The 17,500-nt window shown below is 36.8% G+C and overlaps 1 protein-coding gene across 2 annotated transcripts in view; it reads left to right on the top strand.

Moving 5' to 3' along the window:
* The window catches only part of LOC138045694 (serine-rich adhesin for platelets-like), a 133,594-nt gene that overhangs the window by 100,137 nt on the left and 15,957 nt on the right, over positions 1-17,500 (top strand). For both annotated transcript variants that reach the window (XM_068892280.1, XM_068892279.1), the window contains 2 exons: positions 8,697-8,750; positions 8,924-9,066. In XM_068892280.1, the coding sequence (XP_068748381.1) occupies positions 8,697-8,750; positions 8,924-9,066 (197 nt within the window). The remainder of the gene's footprint in view (positions 1-8,696; positions 8,751-8,923; positions 9,067-17,500) is intronic.

The following is a 17,500-nucleotide window of genomic DNA, read 5'->3' as shown; positions in this document are numbered from 1 at the left end:
CCAGAATAACAAAGTTCCCGTGTTAACTCAACAAGATGTTTTTCAAAGTTATTTGACAGTTCAAAAGGTCACACTTGTAGTAATGTCTCTTCGGTTGAAGAAGGAACAAATTTTCAAGATAATAATAATAAAGTCGTATTACAATGTCATGTTGCACGAAGATTTGAAAAGAATTCAGTTATTTCATCAAAAGAAGTTCAAGTTTTTCCTGCCGAAGCCAGTATGTGTGTGCTCTCCGAATTTAGGCCATGTATTACAGAACCTGTTATTCATATAAGCAAACCAAATTTACAAGAATTTGTTGTTTTTTACACTGTGGTGGAGACGGAATTCAATGATACTGAAGTAGTGCAAAGCCCCTGCACGTTTATCGAACCAGTAGTTTTATGTCATGAACTTCATGTGGAAACAGCCACAGTTTTGAATAGTAAATTTCGCGTGACTTTTTATATTCCGGAAACAGCTGTTCATAGGAATGTCAACTCAGATAAGGTCCATGCAACTGCCCAGACCAGAAATGTCAGCAAAAATCCTGACATATCACAAGTTAAGTTAGTGCATTTTCTTTTAAGAATACTTTGTTCATATTACGGAAAGGATACACTGAAGAAGAAGATTTTGTCGTTTCTCGAGGCCGAGAACACCAGTGTTAAGAAAAATCTCGGCGTTAACATCCCTTTAGCTCATTGTTCAGAGGATGATCAAAATAGTCTTTAGGAGATCGAGAGTTCAGTTCATAAGGCTGATCTGCAACAAGAAGACCCAGACCCAACCAAATTTACCACAGGAATTTACAAGTCTGTTCTGATGTCAGCGAAGACCACTTGCTAACTTCTAAGGTCAAGGTCGATTGTTTAAATGACATTAGCGAGGTTAATGACCAATTTATTGCTCTCCTAACTCGCGATACTCTGCCATTGTCACACGACACAAACAATATTTCGGTTAATGGAGCTGTTTGTGATACTGAGCTCACGTTTTTAGTAGACACAGGTGCTAACGTCACCGCTATTAAAGCAGTTGTCTGGCGACAAATTCATCCCCAAACTAAACATCCTATGTCGCAAACGACAATTAGTTACATTAAGTTGGTTAGCGGAGAGTTGACTCCAGTATTTGGTCAAGTTGGTGGACAGTCCAAACTTCACGTTAGGTCGAATCGCACTTTCTTTTGTTCGATATTGAACGAAAACGTTGTGGCATCGTTTCTTATTTGGCTAATTTTTCTGACTTGGCTGCATCTGTTTTATTGGCATTTCTTTATGCCTCACATTACACTATCGTTAATCGCGGCCTCTCGTCTCCGAAATACAGAAAGTTTTATTTCCATGCTGTATCTACCTCAATTCGTACCATACATTAGTATGCGCATAGGTTTGGTTTAGCCATCTTCACGTTTTTCTAATTCAATGGTTGACAGGACACATTACGAAAATTTGTTTATGGCACAATTAACACTCTTTCGCCTTTGTTGTCTACCTTTCCCACTGCAAGTTCTCACCTTTTCTCTGATTTTGCAGTAATAATATCCTAACTAACCATTGACCTAACCATTTAGAACATGTTTAATATCTTCTGGTTTGGTCATGTTTTTCCTTTTGCCTGTGATACTGAACTTATGTTTTCCTGCCATCATCACATGTTCACCAAGAACTGTTTCCAGCCTGCACTACGTTCCTGTGGATTTCCCATAACAGTCTGGATCATTTGCCATGCCATCATCAACTGTCAAACGTATTACTACTTCTGCCTTCTACGTTGGTATCAAAATAAACGCCAGCCTGTCACGTCTCCTGACATGTCATGCATTTGCTGTCGTCCGCCTCACATGGGTGACGTCATTCTAGCTGATTCCAGTCTCACAAGCCAGTCCCTTCTTCTACATCTTGATAATGCTGTACACAGTCGAACTTTTCACCACCAGGATAGGAAAAGAATTTGCGTTATTTTCAAGGTCAAGCTGTTTTCTTTCTTCTTCAAGGATGTCAGCTCAACTTGCCCTCTTCGATGGAACACTCACACATCTACACTTATGTTCATCAGGATGAACCCGCACCCTTTCAAGTACTTACTTTCCAGTGGTTCAGTGGCGCTGCCCGACCAATACCGAAGGTCTTCTCAAGGACCACAACGAACTGAACATTATGCTTCTAGGGCATATAGATTAGTTTACCTCATTCAGAGACGCTTTCATAGTTACTTGTAAATAATGCAACAAAAACAAACAAAACACAATCAAAAAAAATTCAAACAAAATAGTGCTGTGAATTTCCGTTTCATTGAGTTACTATCCTCTTTTGTCGCCGGGAGGCGACATCTTAAAGGGGGGAATAATATTTTAAAGCATATTTTATATTGTATGCAAAGTATGCCATGCACGGTGCTAAGAATTTAGATAAGAAATTGAAACGTGCAAACCAAATTAGGTGTCGAAAACAACCTAGTCCCTCTCAGTTGATTTAAGTAACTTTCCCACGAGAAAATGCATTAAGCGACAGCCGAATTTCCGCCGATGTTGTTGGAAACACGAGGACCGTCTTAGCGGCTCTTTCTTATAAAGATGTGATACCGACCATGTTAGTTATCTTAACGTAATTATCTGTAGTGTTAGTTTTCCCGTGGTTAGCCTGCACGGGTTAGCATAAAGGACCGCAGAATCTTCGGTTTCTGTTGCCATCAGTTTATCTAACAATTTAATTAACTCGAATTTAGCTAAGCTGACGTATCTACCACAAGTATTTACCACAAGATATTCCGCCTTTGTTGTTGAGAGTGTTAGGATCACGTTTGTGTAAACTTTTCAAGCTCTCTGACCAATCATAGCTAAGCAAGAGCATATATAAACGCCAGTTTTGAGAGAGCTAGAGAGAGTTGGCTGCCGGCAACGGCAGAGTGCTGAATTTCTACGCAAGAATTGGAAAAGTTGAAAAGCCGAAGCTGTGTGTACAAAATCTGTCGCGTAACAATATCACTCTTGAGTAGCTTCGCTGCTGTCTCAACCATTCTTCTTGCCTTCTCTGCCTCACAAAATTCTTTTTTTGGCTGACGATAGAACTCTATTTCAGACCATTCATCATTTCTTTCTTTGCAGATCTGAGCTATAGAATCTTGGAAGTCTTGCGTTCTCACAGGCATGACGTCATTTCCCCTTTTTCGTCCATCATTTTTTGCAGATTGGCAGCAAAAGAAACAGTGTTTTTTTGTGTTGAATCTTGGCTTGACAGAACATCGACCTATAGCTGGTTGTTCTTCAATTATCTTTGAAGTTGACGTTTTCGGCCTACAGAAATCTCGGCGGCATTTCTGATGAACGCTCTGACCAACCCAGGCTTGAACTTCGTGGGCACCACATGTGTCACGTACATGGTTAATACTATCGCTACCCTTTTGTGTCAACACAACAACAGGATGGCCATCGCTTAAGCTCCCTCCACAAATGCAACAGTTCTCCATCCACTTTAACCAGCCTCGCTTTTTCTTTCTTTCTTTTTCTTTGCATGAATGGCACATTGAAATTCTGCCTCTAATCTTAATAATAATGGCTGTGCTATCAATAACGAATTTTTTTTTATTGGCTCATTCCTTGATAAACAGAATTCGAAATGCCATTTTAAATTGTGATAGGGCTTTTAAAAACGACAGGTCATTTCTTTGATTCACAAAGCTAGATGACTTAAGATAGTTGAGATACAATAATTAATTTTTAATAATTATAAACAGTATTAACCCTTGGTTATGATGAATTTCATCCGCCTTTTGGATGATAAAGACTGTCTGATAGAATAGCAGTAATTGCAATCACTGTGTGTCTGATAGAGTTTATTTGTTCATTTGTAACCTTATTGTTCATGTTTTCATTCAGCAGATTGTAGTTCCATAGACAAAAACATCATGGACACTGAAAAAAACTGCTTAATACTTGTAAAACACAACCATTATTTTAAAAAGAGTAATATTTATTATATATAAATTATAACGAAAAGAACACTTACCTTTTCATAAAAACATAACCTAAAAACAGTGCAAGTACTGCCACAGATTGAAGTGCTGCATTAAATGTGTGACAGCATTAAAATCGTCAGCGGTTTACTCTCATAGGTTGTGTATTTCCCACAAAAAGTATCTTTAGTTTTGTTTGGTTCATGTATTGCGCACGGAATGTTCCCAGTGAAGGAAAGATTGTCAAGCAAGTCACCACAACGACAAAAAGAGGATTTTTCCGTGATTCACAATAAAATTGGTAAGCCTGTGGCCAATTGCTGAAGTATTTATCTTATTGAAAGGACCATTTTAAATTTCCTTTAGCTAAACAAATACAGGAAAATTAGTTTGTCATTATCGAAGCACCTTAGACAGTGAAACAAGCAATAAAATAATTCTTCGTTAAAAAGTGTGAGAGCACATGTATTGGATGCCCTTTAAATGCTAAATTTTGGCGTGTTCCCCTTAACGGATTTTGGGGGATTTTTAGTATGTCACTTAGTAGACCATCCTTGTTTGCATGGCAGTGAAGAAAAGTCTGTTGCAATTTGTTTGATCAGGACCATCTAAAACACGTAGATTGACTGGACTAAATGGCGACCAGCTCAACAAAATAGAATTACTGTAAGTGAAAGAAATTGTTGGCGTGAAGATTGTTTAATTTTTAGCAACAATTATCTGGAAAAACGAAGTCAAACACTAGTCGGCAAAAGTATGAACACTTCTCTTACCTTTGAAAACTTTCAGGCTAACTTTTGTGGCCCCCTTTGTATTCTGTAGCATAGCATCATCTTGTATTTCTCGATATTTCTGATTCAGAAATGTTGGCAAGTTTACGCTGGCCGTTTTGTTTTGTTTGGATCATGCATTAGTCACTCCGTATGGAGTGAATAATACTCAATTACTCCAAGACAGTGAACCAATCAGATTGCTTGAAACACCAAAATCACTGAGTGAGTATGTACCAATTGTGGATAATCAAGGGCTAGCCACAAAAATACACTTTGGCAAAAGCAGCTCCATGCATTTACTATCTGTGAGGACCATTAAAAAATTACCAATTTGCTTACCAATTTATCCATTGGTAAGCAAACCATAAGACATTGGAAGAACAGCACAAGATAAAGAACTGAATTTTACAACATGAGCCGATTCCAGTCTTCTACTGATCGAAGTTAAGTCCTTTTGGGTGGGTTAACAACTGAATGGATGATCACCTGGGAATACTCAGTACCCTCGGAAATTCTTCTAGAAGTGCATCTGAAATGGAATGGATCCCTGACAAAAGAATAAAGGGGCTAGTTTCTGAGGAAACTGTGGTGGTGCGTCGGTAGGGAAGTAGTACACAAGAATTTGGTTTTATCAAGGGAGTTGATAATGTAAATTGACCACCATACAGGGATTCTAAAAGCTGACGTTTCGAACGTTAGCCCTTCGTCAAACGGAATCGAGGAATTATGGGTTGTGTGTAGTTTTTACAGTAGAGAAGGAGCTACGCTATTGTAGCCTGTTCCAGGCTCCCAGATGGTAGGAAAATAGAAAAAAATGTGTGGGTCGAGGCGAGGCGGGGGAGCCTGTAAGCATCTCTTTAAATTCTTCATTCCACGCACTTTGCAAATAACCTTTCGCATGTCAAAATGTCAATGTCCAAGTGTTGAAAATGGGCGGACTTGTGTGGTTCCACTCGAGTTCAAGCACAATTCTCTTATTGTTGTTCAGAGGTAATGCGTTGATTCTCTGAAGGCCATATTTCTAAGTTCTTCTGGTTTCCAAGAAAAACGTGACGTGTTTGGGAATGAAGATTTCTAGAGTTTCCATATTTAGCGTTGTCCGTTTCTTACACTGGCGGCGCCGAAAATGTTGTGTTGGCCAATGTTGCTGCTTCCTTAGGGTTGGACCTTGTGCGGAACGAAAAACTTTCAGTTGTCACGGTTGTCTCACTTGTGCGAGGACGTTAGCCAGAATTTAAGGCACTTTTAAGAAAATAACTTTACGAGCAAACGTAGCTATTGTCAAAGCGCCCAGGAAACGGGTTTCAAGGAAATCACCGGCCGGAGATTTAGCAAATTCGACCACACATATTGAGTTCCCGATGCTGTGTTGACTTTTCCAAGGAAAACAGAAATCCAACCATTGAAGTTTCTGGCCTAGATGATAAGATGGTCTCATCAATGAAATTCAGCGCTGATGCTTCAGGACAACCGATAATTAATGTGAAAGATCGATATTTCATGTGGATGAGTTTCAGTATACAGACACGTAGCCATCACCTTCGCTTCCTGAAATCGCTTGATATTTTAAAGCTTTAAGACAGCAAAAGATCATATCATTTCAGTGGTCACATGCAACGGAAATACACCCGTGTTTCCGGCAAATTTTTGCGCTATTTCAAAAGCGATGACATCTGCACACAGAAATTTAATTGAGCTTAGCTGGTGAATTTGAATACCCTGCCAAGTATTTGCGTAATATAATATTGTATTTGTTCTTGTTCGTCAGAGTTATGAGGGAGCACTGTAACAATTGTGGCGTGCATGGGGACATAATAGTCGTGTGTGTGCGATAAAATTCAAACTATATATCATACCAGGTGGTGCTATATTGTAAGCGGTGTGCACTGATGTATCACAACATTGAAGCGCTTTCACAACGCGCGGAAGTAACTGAAAATTTATGCTTTTACCAAAACCGATTGGAAGCATTAGAAAGGGATCTTTTTCTCGAGTTAAGTTCAACAGACACAACTTTTGCCCCAATCTGAGCGCCTGTACGTTTGGGAAAACTTTAAGAAACTCGGCGAGAGAGTTGAGGACTTTCTTTCGTGCTACGCGTAAGCTCCGCCCATGAATCGAAATGATGGCATAAGTGTTGATGTAAACTGTCAAACTTGACCAATCGTACGGTATACCAGGAGCTGGTATACCGGAATGAAGAATTTAAAGAGATGCTTACAGGCTCCCCCGCCTCGCCTCGACCCAAGCCCTCACTCGCTTTTCCCACGCAGTTGTATTCGTTCTCCCGAGGAGGTAGACAATTGGGCGACCGATTCCGCGAACACCTTCGCGATGTTGAGAAGAATGACAAAGATGCATCTAGGCCAGTCTCTCGTCATTTTAATCTCCTTACCCACTCCAAACAGCACATGGCTATCTGCAGCATTTCCCTACATCTAGGTACGACGGAAAGCCACAAGAATCTGGAACAAAAATTCATCTTCCAAATTGACACCCTTAATTCCCATGGTATTAACGAACGCTTTTCATTTGACTAATATATTCTTGTTTTTCACATTGCCTTGTTACCAGCAATAGCGTAGCTCCTACTCTACTATAAAAACTACGCACAACTCATAATTCCTCGATTTGGTCTGACGAAGGGCTAACGCTCGATACGTCAGCTCATAGGAGCCCTGTATGGTGTTCAATTTACATTATCAACTCCCTTGATGAAACCAAATTTTTGGATCCTTGACAACCCTACTCTACCAGACAGAGCGAAAAATGTGCATATGCCCCTGGAAAAATTTGTTTCGGGCTGAATCAGCCATTAGTGTCAAGGACATGAAACAGTCCAGACTGAGAGTTGATGTGTCAGATAATGTTTGCTATTTGTGTAACTGTAAGCAACCACTCTGTACAGAAGATGATGATGAAGCAAAAGTGATTGAGTGGGTTTCTTGTGGCTCCTGTGCTAAATAACACCGTATTGTATGTGTGCAAATAAAAATGCCACTCCTGCAAGTAGAAGAACATCTTTGTAAAAATGAGCAGGATTCTTGATTTGCACTTTTAAAACGTACTCAATAACACGATGTTAAGTCGAACAATAATTGTTGAACATGACTTTGGAAATTAGGGCCTGTTTGCATGTTTGGATCTTTTACAATTGGAAATTTTGTTCTGTTAATTACTAGGACGTATTTACCATAAGGATTGTTTGTTCGTAATATATAATGTTCGCTTTGATGATCCATACGATGTTTTTGAAATTCATATTTAATCAATACATGTTTCGGATGAAACATCATCCATCGTCAGTTGACAAATGAGAAATAAACTAAAGTTGAGCAATAAATAGTGTAACAAAGTGAGATATAACATGAATAATTAAGGATGAAGGCGAGAACAGAATAAAAACACCCAACCACGAAACAAAACAGAAAAAACCAAACCGTTTAGGCTAAGAAAAGAAACTAATTAGTATGAAAGGGATAAATTAAGATGTTTGACTTGGGAATTTAAAGATGGCTGCTCCCAAAGGATATGCATGGCTTCTTTGATTTTCAATTGGAAACGTGTGGAAGCAGAGTCGAGGATTTTAAAACAGTCTTCTGAACACCGGGAGCGACAATTTTCAGAACCTCTCAAGTGCTTAAATATGTGGGAATGTTTGTCGGAGGCGAGATGTTCACGGATGCGAGTGGCGAAATGTCTATTGGTTTCACCAATATAACAGGCATTACAGCCTGCACATGAAAACTTGTAAATGACTCGCGATCGTAAGCCCGCAGGGATAGGATCCTTCGCCCCAAACCAACTCCTTCGCCTTCAAACCAACAAAGTTTTGGTAATATATAATGTTATTATTTGGACAGTTAATTTAAAAAATAGCATCCAGGTGGAGAATTTGATCAGATTTCATCCATTTTTCAACCCCCTGAATGGGGATTTTGACCACAAATTCGTCTGAAAAGTCAACATATGCTTTGTTTACAGATCATGTAGAGACATCACGATGGAGTGAGAAAGAAATAGAAATAGCTCTCCAAGGTAAAGAAACTACGTACATATCCAGCTACTACTTGCTCTACCCCATTTGGCTTTATGCAGCCCAAACTTTTCTACCAAATTTAAAGCAGTGATTATATAACTATGATGAGTAGGAAAGTTCTTTATTTTCTCTGAACAGTATGTTCAATTTGTGGGGTTCCTTTTTTCCACAGGTTTGAAAGATTGTGGACGTGATTGGGAAGCTATAGCACGTAGGGTGATTACAAAAACTGGTGCCCAGTGTAAGAACTTTTATTTCAACTACAAGAAGAAATTACAGTTGGAATTACTTGTAGCGGAACATGAAAGTATCAAGGTAATATATTTGTACAAGAAATAGCTAGGTTTCTAGGGATATTTGGGATAAATGACACGAGTGATATTTGCTGAGGTTTCAAATATCACTAGCCACTATTTATCCCAAATAGCCCCCACAAACCGTACTATTTTTTGTTTATACTACAGGCTAAGAAATTTCTCACTTCATAGAAATGCACGTAAATTTATTTAGTCACACGCAAGTGATTGGCTTTACAACAACGTGTGATTAAAGGTGATTGCTCAAACGTCACCCAAATACTTTTGTGCTGATTCCTACACTGCGCTTGAATGTATGTAAATCTAAGTTTCAAAGAGTGAAATTTCTTAACAGTCTCAACAACCAAAGACAGTTAATTTGCTATTGATTTTGCCATGGAAGATCAATCGGCAAGCTTTTTGCTAAGCTGGTAGTTAACGGTGACTTGACAGTGGTATAGTACTTGGGGATGTCAGCGTGAAAATAAACCCTAAAAACGGGTACCAGCACGTTTTAAGCGTAAAATAAACGTTAATAAACCCTAAAAATGGGTACCAGCGCATTTTGCATTTTAAGCGTAAAATAAAGCCAAAAAACGGTTTTATTTTACGCTTGAAATGTTGGATGTAAATTTGCATTGGGGTTTTAATCCCAATGCAAATTTATGTCCTTCCACTAATTTTTATCTCATTCTGTAGTGATGCTATCTGTTGTTGAAAACAAGCAATAGCTGCACCAAGATCGCTTTTACTGATGGCATGATCATTAGCATTACCGTCATTGATTACTGAATGACGATCTTTTATGTCTGAATGTCCATTATCGTTGATGAATGGCTCGGTTTTATCATTAATCCACTGGATGGAGTCATCGATATACTCGACTATGAATTCTATTTTATTACCATCTTTATCGGTAGCATGATCACCATCTTTATCTAAAAATAATGTAAGGCATTGTTTATTATTACATCATATTATTTACACATCAACTACTTGACAAACAAGTTTAAATTTAATACCTGTGGTGCTGTGGAGGCTGATAAATAGAATTTTCGTGACCATATTGATAAGAAACTTTATTGGTTGAGATTTAAACTGAAATCTCATTACACAAGATCTAAAATTACCACCACCCAAATCTTCATAATTTAGACTGAGAATGTCGGTTTTATTAATAGATTTGTCTACATTATACAAAGTAATTGACTTGATATTTATAGAATCGAAATTGATGATTAAACTGTTGGAAGTGAACGCGTTGCTATTGTAAGAGCCTCCATCATTAGTAACGTATGTACTTTTGGTTACAGCACCAAAAATATACGAGTCTTTAACAATTGAAGATAGCGATGTTTTGGAAACAGCATCATTAGAGTCAGTCGGTGATCCGAGATTGATTATTCGTTGATTGCTCATGTTTCTAGCCATGTGCATTTTGAAATAATGGAAAGAGGTGATCTCAAAATATTTTTCAAAATCGTAAATAGAAATGTCTATGTCATGATTCGTATTATCTTTTAAACCATAAATCAATGCATAAATTGGAAGCAAAGAAGGACTGCTGTTATCGTAATCAGCTTGAAAATTGACAAACAATCGTCTTTGTATTTCACCTCCTGACAGATTCAATATAGATCGATAATATTTGTAATCGGAATTTACTTATTTTGTGGCACTGTGGTTTATATGCATGTTCATCTTTTCAAAACTGATTTTGGTTGTGTCGAACTCCTTTTCATAGAATTGGGAACTCTTGAAAGATATCTCAACGCAGGCCGCATAATTTTGTCTCAGGTTGTCTCGAATCAGTTTTAACAGATTTAAATTGAATCTTCCTTTGAAAAAGTTTGAACCATCTTGCGTTCTTTGAACTTTCAAGGTGAAAGCTTTTTTATTGATTTTATGAGGCATTTCATAAAAATCAATTAAATTGGCTTCTGTGATGCCGTAGTCGACTGTTAATTCACTGTCGTCCATACCATATGATAAAACATTTTTTCTGTTTTCATGAGTACTGATATGTGAATCTCCAATTTTTTTATCAGTGTATTTTTTGTTAGCGGCATCGTTGTTGTTTGATGGTGAAGTGACATTTGTTGTTTTTCTTTAAAATAATATTCTTGTTGTCAAAGCTAATGCTGAAATAGCTTCATTCAGTTGTTCCAAATTAACAGAATCTTGATTATGTGTTGCTTTTTTCAGATTGGTTATTTCGTTGTTGTTCAGATCAAGATTGCTTGACAATGTTTTATCCATTTTACTGTTTAGACCGTTGTCTACATATCTTTTTGTTGTTGCATCAATCAGAGATTTTGGTTCAGGTAGATCAGTTAGAGGATTTGAATCAAGGGATAGCTCTTCTTGCATGGATAGAGATCCATCCCTTGGTAAATATTTGCTTAAATTTGAATCACCATAGGATTTATTGACGGCTGATGTATTATTGCTGCTGTTTGCGACGTTGAAAATGCTATTGTTATTGAAATCGATGTCACCTTGCATCGTGAACCCAGTTTCATGTGTGTAGTTACTTAGCTCTTGACTCAAAAAGCTCCAAATGACAGCATCTGTTAAATTTTCTGGTGTTTTGAGATTGACTATTCTATGGTATTTCATGTCAAGATCAGCTGTCAAACCGCTTTTTAAAATATAATTGCCAAGCTCTGTTTTATCAGCTTTTGACACCATCGATGAATCAACGTAAAATTTATTTACACTGTCTTTGTGATGCAAAGGGTCTGCTAGATTGGTGATTTTTTTATTCCCCATGTCGATCGGATTTTTAACATTCAATTTAACATTGTCATCTTCGAACTGCATATACCATGTTGAAAAATACAGATATGGCTTAGCATCTTGTTCATTTTGACGTGGATTTCCAATATCCTGAATCCTGTTTGAATCCATCAACAGATGCCCTTTCAGAACGCATGATCCATTGACGAGAACAACTTCAGTGGTGTTCAGTTTTTCGTCTAATCCGGTCTGAAAGTTGATGTTTTGTAATAGCATTGTCATTGTGTGTTCCTTCTGCTAAATTGACTATTTTTTTATTTTCCATGTCGTAATCACCGTCTTCAATGATTTTGATACTCTGTGTTTGTGTTTCCAATAAAACATTTGAATATCTCGTTTATATTTTATCATCAAAGTTTTTTGTGGTAAATTTTCGTGGCTTGTCGATATACATGAAGCTGTATGGATCCTTTGTCACTTTTTCATAGACTTCTTTTGGAGTATTGTTTTCTCGACAAAGCAGTGATTTTTCATTGGTGCTTAGGAATTCATAAATGCAGAAATGACTGCAATTCAGTGTGATATCTTTCGGTGTCTTATAATAGCTTTGTGACAGATAGATGACACTACAATTTTGTGTCTTCCACAGATGAAATAATCGATCAATGGCTTTTGGTTTCTCTCACAAACGAAATTGTCGAATATCACAAGCTTCTGATTATCATCTGTCAATTCAGATACCGGTATAATCTGGTCGTTACTAGCTTCAATAATATCATAACCGACGTCCTTACTTATCAGTTCGAACACTTTCAACAAACTTTGATACTTCGATTGCTCAAGGTTTTTGGCATACAGATAGATTTTGTCGTAATAAAGCAGATTGTAAATCATATGCATCAATGTGTTCATTTTACCAGATCCTGACGGTCCACAAACCAACATTCTAAAGCATTTGTTTGGCATGAAATCATATAACTGTTTGTAATTTTCGAAATTTCCGTCAACAGAATCGTAATTTGGTATTCTCATTTATTGTACTTGTATATTATTTTACAACATAATGTTGAACACCGTGTTGAACATTATTTTTTGTGTAAACAAATAATAAAAATAATCAAATTAGTTTACTTAAAAAGAACTTGCAAAAAGCAAATCTGAATCAGGAAATAAAATAAACGCAGTAAGGAATGCCTTAATACAACATGATCTCAGTCGAAAAACAAACCAAGCATCTTTTTCCAAGGTGTTTCAACCCATTACAACAAAACTGGATGATATTATTGCCAGTAATTTGAAAACATCTATTGCAAGACGACGACCATCGAAGATGAAAGGCAAAGTTCCGGAGTATGGTCTTGATATTGAGGATGAAGTTGAAGATATAAATCTTGATGATTTATTCGATGAAACTGTTTTATCGCAGCAAGAAAAACAACTAGTAGCAACACCACCAACGTATGAAGAATCACTGGAAGATATATTGGCAGGAAATAAAGAAATTTATATGGATCCTCAATACTTTCCTCAAGAACCACAGAAGCTGCCTCCAGAATATGATAATGATGAAGTTGAGTATGCATTGGACGATGAAGATGTGAATAATGAGATATTGAATGATCTTGGTCATCAAAATTATGATTCTGTCGATAAGGTCTTAAATCACCTTGAGATGACAAAACAAAAAAATAGAAAATATGTTAATAAGATTATTGATGATGCCAAAAAACGAAGAAATCAATTGAAAGGTTACAAGGCTTCTGTAACTAAACAATTCAAAAGAGGTTCAATTTCTGAATCTGTGAGACAGATGGAGAATAGACAATGCCAGAGTTACATTGAATGAATACATAAAACATTATGAAAATAAATTCAAAGCCAGTTCAGGACTTCGAAAGAAATGAAAAGGTGGAAATGTTGTGTTTTTCAATGATCCAAAACAACTTCTAAAAGAATTGGAATTGATTGTTGGGGAAGTTTTAGCTGGTAATACAAATATTGATATGCGAAATTTCGACTTGAAATATTAGATACATTGTTGAAGGCATCAACGATTAATAAATCTCAATGCGATAAAATGTACAAGAAGTATTTCAAAATTTGACGCAATGATAGTGCATATATATATATGGACAGAGAAATTTTATTGTCAAGCTATTCTGTCAAAAATGTACCCTTCAATAAACCCGAAAATTTCATTACAAAATTCACGAGGCCAATAATTTTGCCAAGTAATTGTGAATATCAGCTCAGTTTGAATAGGTTTATCAATATGTCTTTCACTTGGTTCAATGTTAATCGAAGTTATAAAAATCAAACAATAGTGTATAGCGGTGATGATGGATCAAACTTTCAAAATCTGGTCTTTCCACCTGGTGTTTGGAATTATACTGATTTTTTGACAGCTATATCAAACAGATAATCGGAAACGATGAGATATCTTTGACATTTGATGCAACAACATTCAGAGTCACAGTAAAATTACCGACCACCATCAGACTCGATTTAACAAAATCGGATTTCAATGATCTCATCGGTTTTGACAAAAGAATGTTGTCAAGCGGAACACATATTGGCAATGAAGTCCCAAATTTGAGACAAGATACTGACGTCTTAAATATTCATTGTGATCTCATCAATGATTCATTAGTTGATGGTCAAGATACTGATATTATTTACAGTTTCAGTACCAGCGTTTTGAAACTATCGTATTCTTTCACATTGGAACCAAGACGTATTACATATAATCCCATCAATAAAACCACTATATCTTCGATGAGAATGTGGGTAACTGATGGAAAAAGACGTTTGATTGATTTGAATGGAGCCGATGTTGCATATTCATTAATTTTAGAAAGAGCAGAATAATGCAATGAAATATTGTAAAATGAAACCGTACAAATTCAAAAGATTTTACGATCCACAACTTGGCAGATTCGTATTTCAACACAAAGGCTCTGGTATCATAATCTACAATGTATTCAAACCTGCGAAAGCTGTTTTATCTTCAGTTTTCAAAAAAGTAGCTAAGCTGATGGCAAAAAATGCAATTGAATCAGGAGTATCACATGGTGGTGATAAGATAGGTAAAAAGGTCGCTGAAAAATCTGGTGATCTGATCATGAAACAGCTTTCTAAAATGAGACAAGGTTCGACGAAACGACAAAAAATGATTACAAGACCTCAGTCTCCTGTGACAAAACAAAATGAAAGCACCGACATGATTTTAAATCATTTGATATCTGGTAACGGTATAAAAAAAAATTCATAACATAATATAAATGGCTTTCAGATCAAGTGAAAATATACAAAGAAACGAATATGTTCGTTTTCAATTAGACGATGCGATAAGAGCCCCTGCCAACAATCAACATCAAGTAAAGAATGGATACAAATTCACAATCAATGACAGATCTTCATTTTTCGATTGGTATAATGGATATTTTGAAGTTCGTTTTCAACTTCAAAAATTAGCTGATGGAGAAGGATTTGCAGCTGCAGATAGAATAACGGTTATCAGTGGTGCTCATAGTCTTATAAAACATCTCATGATAAAATCAGCCGGTAAAATAGTGTACAATACTGACAATCTCCACAATGTGACTTTTGTGAAGAATCTTTTGGAATATTCAGATGATTATTCAAGATCGGTTGGAAAGAATAGCTTATGGTATCTTGATACGAATAATACTTCAGCTAATGATAATACTGGTTTTGAATCACGAAGATTGTTGACTCAAGCTACTAATAATGATGGCACTGGAGGTGCGAAACATGTTAACGTTATCAATCCTCTTAATCATCACAGGCTTTTCGAAAAATTAGAAAGCAAAATGTTAGTTCCCATGCAGATTCAATGAAGATGGAGAATTGATTCACATGATTAATGCAACCCATGGTGGAAGAATTTTTTTGGATAGATTCGAATTATGGTTGCCAAAATTGATCCCAAAAGACAGTTTGTATTCAACTTTCGTGAGCTCATTCATGGAAGAATTGAAATGGAAATATTTGAGATTGGATTCGATCTGTCAACAGCATGATATAGCATACAGCAAAGCCGGAGATGATCTGTCAAAGAAGCATGAGGCTTACAATATTATGATAAAACAGATAGGAAATATTCCTTTCGGTCAAAGACCGTGGTTTTCCACACTGGTCAAGTACACTATGCAAGTAAAAAAATCACTGGGTCTCGGTGTCAAACCAAAAAACGTAGGGTTAGGGTTAGGGTTTAGGGTTAGGTTAGAGAAACCCCCCAAAGATATTTTGGAGCGCTTCTCTGACAGTCTCTCCGTGTTTGTTTTTTAGCAGTCTAATCCATCCATATCTGCTGAAAACATCTATCACCATAAGAAGATATCTGTAGCCTTTATTCCATCTGCTGAATTGTCCCATCTCAACCAAGTCTGCAGTCCATATTTCATTGCTATGCTTCGCAATAACACGCCGTCAAGTGAATTTTCTTCTGTTCGGTTTGTGAAGCCCGTTCGTGAAGCCGCTTGTGAAGCCCGTTTTTTGGTTTTTTCGGGCTTCACAAGCGGCTTCACAAACGGGCTTCACAAACCGAACAGAAGAAAATTCACTTGACGGCATGTTATTGCGAAGCATAGCAATGAAATATGGACTGCAGACTTGGTTGAGATGGGACAATTCAGCAGATGGAATAAAGGCTACAGATATCTTCTTATGGTGATAGATGTTTTCAGCAAATATGGATGGATTAGACTGCTAAAAAACAAACACGGAGAGACTGTCAGAGAAGCGCTCCAAAATATCTTTGGGGGTGGCAGAAAACCAGAATACTTGTGGACTGACAAAGGAAGTGAGTTTTACAAGAAACAGGTGAAAGACCTCTTGGAAAAGAACAAAATAACACTGTATTCAACAGAAAATGAAGAAAAATCGTCAGTAGTCGAAAGATGGAATCGTATGATCAAAAATCACCGTACAAGGCATACACAATATTTGGATATGCTACCAAAAATATTGAAACAGTACAACACCAAACATAGTTCAATTAAAATGACACCTGTCGAAGCAAGCAAAAAAAAGAATGAAGGGGTTGTTTACTTCAATCTGTATGGTGACATGGAGCAATCATCATCCAAACTGAAGAGTTCAAAGTTGGTGATAAAGTCAGAATAAGTGAGTACAAGAGAAAAGTGTTTGACAAAGGATACACACCACATTGGACAGAAGAGATACTCACAATCGATAAGATTCAATATACGAATCCGATAACCTACAGAATAAAGCATCTCAATGACGAAGAGATACAAGGCAGTTTTTATGAGCCTGAATTACTGAAAGCAAAACAGAGTATTTTTCGTATTGTCAGAGTCATAAAAAGAGATCATAAGAGAAGACAGGCTTTGGTGAAATGGAAAGGATACAGTGACGATTTTAACAGTTGGATACCGATGGGAGATTTGACAAATGTATGAATAACAGTTTTACTTGCCGTAAAATATGTTCGTATCATTTTACCAAACCTTGCAGTTGATTTCGGACGTTTTTACATAACAATGATAAATCAAAAAACTTTTTTTCAACCACACCCTTGCCGCATTTTTTCGGTTTAATATTTGTCGATTCAAAACAATCATCAGGCATATCTTCTTTTTTTAGGTATTCAAATCTGTAGGAATGACTGTCTTTTTCGTGCATTAATTGAAATATGCTTGTTAACCGCATATAAACTTTTGAAAAAA

The sequence above is a fragment of the Montipora capricornis genome, chromosome 4, assembly GCF_036669925.1.
Source record: "Montipora capricornis isolate CH-2021 chromosome 4, ASM3666992v2, whole genome shotgun sequence".
Classification (NCBI taxonomy): Eukaryota; Metazoa; Cnidaria; class Anthozoa; order Scleractinia; family Acroporidae; genus Montipora; species Montipora capricornis.
The sequence above is the reverse complement of the archived record's forward strand: the minus strand, read 5'-3'. Positions and strand labels throughout refer to the sequence as shown.